Below are 7,257 nucleotides of genomic sequence, written 5' to 3' on the forward strand. Positions count from 1 at the left end.
ATTGGTAATCAGTTTACCAATCCAGATGTGTACAGAAGTATTTGGATTCATGTGTACATGTGTGGAGATCTGAGGCTGGTTTCTAGGGTGGACCTCTGCACATAATCATATGTGTGTGCAAACATTTCTGTGTTTGGATTGATTGAAAATTGGGTCTGTTGGTTTCTTTGTTAGCAGTTATCTCTGGTTGTGTGCAAATGTGTGCATGCGTTATTTCATTATTTAATTAATTAATTAAATTCATTTTGCACTCGTGGCTCTCCTTAGCCTGGTTTCCCCTTTTGGCAATAACCTCTTTGGCTTTGGAGAAAACCCTTTCACGTGGTACTGAAGAGGCAGAAGTGCACAAGTACCCCACAGTAGGCTTATGTTAGGCTAAAATATATGCACCTCCACCCACGGATCCGTTCCACTTTATGTATGTCCAGAAATCACACCAACACTCTCTTCCTGAACTAGGGAGGCTTCAGACGTCATCACCGACGTCACTCACCCATAAAGGCGCAAGCCATACAGTCATTGGTGCAAGCCAACACACGATTCGTGAAATACTTCCTGGACTTCTCAACACACCCTCCGATACCTTCCCTTTTTTTTTTCCAGCACATATCATTTTTATGTCAAGTACGCATTTTTAACGCAGCATTTTTTTATTATTAATATTATTGTTATTATTATCATTATTGTTTTTTTTTTTTTTTTTACAGTTTCACGTAAAATCGCTGTTAGGCTAAATGAATGTTTTATTCTGAAATTCGGCCCGGAAGTCCGTTCGCCTGTGGCAAAGTGAAAATCATCGGGGTCTTGGGAGAAAGGGCTGCTTTGCTAAGGTATGTGTTACTGCGTTTGACTTGCATGTTACTAGTATGTTATGTGTGTGTTTAACGTGAACGGCGATCTTCGGCACTGTGAAAATCCGCCTCCGCGTTTTGAGGTTTGAGTTGGTTTCTTGTCCCTCTCGAACGTGAGCTGAGGTACGACACCCAGGTGTTGACGAGCTTTTTGGAAACAAATGTGCTAATTAGCGGTCTAAGACTTGTCCTTGGTTACAAAGCCTTTCCTGCTGTTCTCTAACAAAATGGTGTCTGTGTAACAGGAACACCGGGCTCGGTCTCTTTCACGGGCGAGTTTTATCTCGATGTGCGGAACTGGGTGGTGCGTTTCAGCGAACGTCATGTTAGATTTTTCACACCGAGACCTTTTTTTTATAAACATGGCTGTTCAAGTCCTTTGCCAGGAAGTATACATCTGGTATCATCAGCATGGGCCAGAGAGAAACTGTGGGTATGCTGGGAAAGGAAGTCCAATAACGCTTAGATGTCGGTAAGACGTTAGCCAAGCAAGTATTCACATCATTTATATGTGTAAGCAGTTTCACATAAGTAGTAATGCCAAAGTTTCACTTTTAAGCTTTGAAAGTTCAAAAGTAGTTTTGTAACATTTTAGTTTAAGAAAAAGTGTTAAAGTACTCAATGCAGAAGAATTTCCCATGTTAACGTTACAGTGGGGGAATAATTATTTGCTCTTCTGCTGAATTTGTTTGTTCACGTACCAAAAAAAGAACAGTCTCAAATTTTTATGGTAGTTTCATTGATATTCTCTCTCTATTAAAATGAAACACACGCACATTACATAAAAGTTGGAATTTATTTGCAGGTCATTAAGTCAGATGAGTATTTGAGCCCCTGTAACAAAGCCAGAATACCATCAAATGAATCAATTAGATACTTCTGTTCTCAACTTGTTTTGTGCATTAAGCACACATAACAAGATTCCACAGAATCAGTTTCTTTCCTTCCTACATCTCCACCACCGTGGGAAACACCAAAGGACCTCGTGGATAAGATTGTAGACTGGTACAAGGCTGGACTGGGCTATGAGACCATGAGCAAGAAGCTTGTCAATCACCTGAAGGAAGCTGGAGCCACAGTTAACAAAAACATACCTGGTAATCCACTATGCAATAACGGATTGAAACACCCACAAGGTCCCCGTAATCAAGAACATGTATAGGCTTGTCTGAACTTTGACAGTGAACATCTTAATGATTCACAGGAGGCCTGAGGAAAACTGCTGAAGTTACATGAAACCAAAATCAAGCTCTTTGGGGAACACCATCCCCATACTCGAGCACAGAGATGGACACACTGTACTTCTACTGTACTGCACACATTGTGATTGGTACATGGTGAAAATTATATAGGGTAATTTACTGGTTCACTCTGGGCTGTTTTATTGGGACTGACAAAGAGCCACAGATGAGCAGCTGGCATATTCTTATTCTTATTCTTTGACCTAAGCATTCGTGTTGCATCTCAATTACATCAAGGGGACGCTGGGACGCGTTGCTATGATAATGACCATCCACATCAGATGGTACTAGATTTTAATGGACAAGCAGTCAATCCAAGTAGGTACTAATGGAAAAGGGCTTTGGTTGAGGTTTGTGCTCTTGGAGTGCTTATTGTTTATTGCATGTGGCTGCCTAGACACTGTGGATGATTCTTCTGATATGACCCAAAACATGCTGCCAAGGCAACAAAGGAGTGGCTAAAGAAGCATATTAAGGTCCCCGGCTGTCCTGAAGCCTGAGAAAGAAACCTTTAGAGTTTCTATAAAGAAGAGTTGTCCAGAATCCCTCCTGGGATGTGTGCAACCCTGATGGCCAACTATAGGAAACATCTGTCAGCTATGCTTACCAACAAGGGTTTCTCCACCAACAACAAAGTCATGTTTTGTTAATTCCCCGATTGTGTACTGCTGGAAGCTGAGGTGGAGCTTTTTCTTCAGTCTGTGGCTGTTTTCATCATCTGATTCTTCTATTTTTGTATGTGTCACTTTATTAAACGATTGCTTATTGATTAAATGATTTGTGTACACAGATCATGGATCTCCTCAGCAGTTTGGAAATCTACATCCCTGCGGAGGCTGAGGTGAAAAACATCCCTTTGTCGACCTTGCCAAAGTCTGTACTCAGAAGAATGGGCCTCCCTCTACTGAATGCCTCCAGGAATCTTGCAGACTCTCCAGAAGGCATATGGATTTCTCCAGCAGTTATACGGAAGAAAGGCCAGAGACACACAGGAAGTGCAATAGATAACATGACCTCAGTGCTGGGCAAAGAGTTGCGCGCTTCAAGGGGTCCTTTTCGAATGTCTTTTGTTTCCTCGAACCGTGCAGCTCATGAGGTGCTGAAGGGCACCGTTCCCAAGGCACCTCTATGTCAAACCTCTCAATTCCCTTCGGACTCTGCCCCGCGAACTGGTCGAGATGCTGTCGTCATCTACCGTGGGCAAGTTTACTTGTCCATCCGAATGCCTAGTCGTAGTCATAGTCAGCGTGGGAAACAGATGACTTCTCAGCCTGTCACTCCTTCAACGTCCCACTTGTCTTCAAAGAAAAGGAAAAAGGTAACACAACTTTCTTTCTGCTAAAACGACCAGTTTACAAAAAGTCTAGCAGAGGTCGTATTTACACAGAGCAGTCTGTTGCTGTTCCAGAAGGGAGAATGATTCAATTCAATTCAACACAGTTATATATCATTGAAAAGAATCATAATGAATATATTTATGTTACTATTAACCTAAAACACACAAATGCTCTCCATTCTTTTCTCTTTTCACATGGTTTAGCCTGATCACTCGGGGTAAACTCTTGATTATTGGTCTCAGCCTTTATCTGAAACCAACCTGACATCATGTAACAGAAACACCGGTCCAGCGCATGCAGAAATTATATTGCTGCACGCCGCAGGAATATAACAGCAGAGGGACATGATATATTTAAATCCACAAACTCGGTATTAAACAGAAAATGTAAGAAGTAGAAATGATTAAGTTAGCTTTGGAGAGACAAAGTGTGACATGGACACAGTGGACTGGTATCTCTGTTACATGCCTTGCTGTGATATCGAGTTGCTGAAAGGGGTTGATTTCAGCCAGGAACCGACATCTGGTGAGAATTTTATGTTCAATACACAGAGACAGACAACAATTCACACCTGTGGGAATTTACATTTAACCTGACCCCACTAACTACATGTCTTTGGACTGTGGGAGGAAGCCGGGGTACCCGGGGAGAACATGCAAACTCCACACAGGAAGGACCCGGCCAGGGGGTGAAATCCAACTAGGCACCATCTTGCTGTGAGGCAGCAATGCTAATCTTACTTAGCACTTAGTTCCTCCTACACCAAGTGGCACATCGGGCAGCTAATGATCTCTATCGACGTTGGTCAGCAGCAACTGCTACATCTTCGTCTCAGGCGATGTCGACGGTTTTCAGATCATCCATAAACGTTCGACGCCATGTGATTAGCACTGCTTTGACAGTGCTAATCACCACCAATAATAATTGTTATTATTATTAATTTACAGAATATAAAGTTCAAGCTTATCTCTAGTATCAAGATGCAAATAGACATGCATGTATTAGGAGGCCCCTACAAATGTAAAGCTACATCCTGCTGCCTGTAATCAACCTATTTGACAAACAATTGAGCCTTAGGGTTCACCAAAAGTATATTTCATGATATGCTTTTGGTGGGTTTTTTGGAATTCATGAGATTCCACAAAAAACTGAACTAAATGACAGAATAGCATCTCCCAGAAGCCTCTGGATTATGTTTATGTTCATTTGTATTTTAGTCCTAGAATGCTACTTTAAACGCTAATTCTGTGACTTTTTTTGTACATCCTTTAGACGATGCTAAGTGACAACAAGCCCAAGAAAAAGCACAACATATGTAAAGTAATGCATACAGAAAACAAGAAGGATGACGCACACAGGACAAGAGATGTTCACTTTCTGCCGAAACCCACTGAGAGTGAGTGTGAAGTGGGCAGCCAGTGTCCTGCAGATTCTAGAGGAGAGCCGCTCTCAGAGGCCCCCCTGAAGACAGCTTGCTTTCAGCCTCACAGGGAGCCAGAGGAGGATCTGGCTGCCGAGGAAGCAGACGGCCCCCGTGAGAACAATGACAGAGGTGGTAGTCTACAGATGGACATCAGGGAAGTTGACCAAAGTAGCAGGGGCAGGGTGGAGCCCCTGGGTGCAGCTGCCGCCTCCACATCACTGCAGATGGACTGTGACTTTAACGAGTTGGCACAGGAGGAGAAGATCGCTCAAATGAGAGCCAAACTTAGACAGAGCGAAGCTGCTCTAAACCTGCTTTCTTAAAGTGACCTCACATTTGTTAGCCTTTTTGTACTGAATGTTTAGAATAGACTTTTATACATTTGTCTTCCGTGAACACATGCACATTAATAAAAGTGGTATCGATGGGCTTATGTGTTTGGTGATCCTTTTTGTTTTATTTAGGCGTCCAAAAACAGAGATGTTGTACTAGTGTGGTGTTCTCTTCTCATTAGGTGCAGTTTATAGCAACGTCTTCAATGTTTGGATGTTTTTGATGTGTTAGTTCATTTCCTTTTGATAAAACCTCAAACCATAACAGCGTATGGTTTGATTATTTCAAGCTGTAGTTTGGTCCCATTTACAAAGTGAACCAAATGGTTCTTTGTTAAAATACTTCTTTTTTCCAGAATATATGATGCGTTTTTTCCTGGTTCAGTAACTAAGACTGTTTTTGTCTTTCTTTCTTATTCTTTTTTTTTTTTTTTTTTTTTTGTAATCAAGCATACCAAATCTACACTTTTGTTTTTGTTTAGTATGATAGTTTCCCTTATCACCTTGAAACACCTCCACAGGTCATGAGTTGGTCTTATGTCTGTTGGAATTGCTCCAAACCATAAACAATAAATATGACTAATCTTTGTGCATATGTTTCATAATGTGACTTTTAATACTAAGACCTGTGAAAAATCATTATTGCTGTTATTATTATTATTATTGTTATTATTTGGTGACCTAGTGCTGAAATGGTTGTGGCGTGACTGTTGTCCTTTCTACTCTGCTTTCTCACTCAAATTATTTTTCATATGCAGGTCTTACACTCTGAGCCTGACATTTCTTCTGTCAGTGTGGAACAAGAAAGTCAGGACTTTGAATTGTGACATAGTGACTGTGCTCACACTCACCTCTCTGCTTTGGTCCCTGAATGATTCAAAAATGTTTAGCATGGACTCATCTAGTGTTAAAGGTTTTCATTTCTGTGTTTGAAATTCATTTCTATAGATGTATATCTGATTGGAAAATATGTTTGCATTAAAAGCATTCTGTATGGGCTTTGACTTTTTGTTTTAAAGAAGCATCTCGCCACACCAAAGGGTCACAGTTTATACTGTAACCAGGGTTGGAATCAGAAGAGTTCAGAATATTGTAACTGAAGGAAAAAATTGTAAGTTTAAAAAAAAAAAGTGAGGTTTGTTGTATTAGTGTGAGTTATTGGATTATCCCAGAAAGTTGATTCTGTTCATCTGGACGTTCTCATTAGGAGAAATGTTTCCTCATCAGCTGACTGCAGGTTTCCAACCATATAAACAGGACATTTGCACACTGACTGAAACTAACACCACTGATTAACAGTGGACCGTGAGGTCAGTTTCATGATCATTAATATGGAAATTGATCAAAGCCCACTGATCAATGTCCATGAGTACCATTCACAGAGAGTTGTGGAATGGCTGCAATCACAGCATTGTAAGATGGTGACAGATGTACCCTTAGGCCCCCTCCTCCATTCAGAGATTGTTTTTCCTTTTCGCGCTCAAACCAGCGTTCCTCCCTGTCCAGGATGTGTACATCCTCATCATTGAAAGAGTGTCCACTGGCCTGTAGGTGTAAATAGACTGCAGAGTCCTGGCCTGACGAGGTACAGTCAGGTCCATAAATATTGGGACATCGACACAATTCTAACATTTTTGGCTCTATACACCACCACAATGGATTGCAAATGAAACAAACAAGACGTGCTTAAACTGCAGACTGTCAACTTTTATTTGAGGGTATTTACATCCAAATCAGGTGAACGGTGTAGGAATTACAACAGATTGCAAATGTGCCTCCCACTTTTTAAGGGACCAAAAGTAATGGGACAGAATAAAAACCATAAATCAAACATTCATTTTTTAATACTTGGTTGCAAATCCTTTGCAGTCAATCACAGCCTGAAGTCTGGAACACGTAGACATCACCAGACGCCGGGTTTCAACCCTGGTGATGCTCTGCCAGGCCTCTACTGCAACAGTCTTCAGTTCCTGCTTGTTCTTGGGGCATTTGCCCTTCAGTCTTGTCTTCAGCAAGTGAAATGCATGCTCAATCGGATTCAGGTCAGGTGATTGACTTGGCCATTGCAAAACA

At 41.3% G+C, this 7,257-nt stretch overlaps 1 protein-coding gene across 2 annotated transcripts; it reads left to right on the forward strand.

Annotated features, from left to right (window-relative positions):
* Positions 1 to 692: 692 nt before the first annotated feature.
* LOC146364424 (uncharacterized) lies at positions 693 to 6,188 on the forward strand. Of its 2 annotated transcripts, none has more exons than XM_084917977.1 (3): positions 693 to 830; positions 2,883 to 3,410; positions 4,702 to 6,188. In XM_084917977.1, the coding sequence occupies exons 2-3, from the start codon at positions 2,886 to 2,888 to the stop codon at positions 5,173 to 5,175; spliced, it is 999 nt and encodes a 332-aa protein (XP_084774103.1). In that variant the 5' UTR covers positions 693 to 830; positions 2,883 to 2,885; the 3' UTR covers positions 5,176 to 6,188. The 2 variants fall into 2 exon arrangements, with proteins under 2 accessions (XP_084774103.1, XP_084774102.1); XM_084917976.1 differs by lacking the exon at positions 693 to 830 and adding an exon at positions 859 to 1,323.
* Positions 6,189 to 7,257: the final 1,069 nt, after the last annotated feature.

The sequence above is a fragment of the Perissodus microlepis genome, chromosome 20 (genome assembly GCF_051167445.1).
Source record: "Perissodus microlepis isolate ML-2025 ecotype Zambia chromosome 20, ASM5116744v1, whole genome shotgun sequence".
Classification (NCBI taxonomy): Eukaryota; Metazoa; Chordata; class Actinopteri; order Cichliformes; family Cichlidae; genus Perissodus; species Perissodus microlepis.

What these genes read in the sequence shown, in the direction of transcription:
- LOC146364424 (XM_084917976.1), top strand. An exon ending in CTTCAAAGAAAAGGAAAAAG is followed by an intron (nt 3,411 to 4,701) that starts GTAACACAACTT and finishes TACATCCTTTAG; the next exon opens with ACGATGCTAAGTGACAACAA.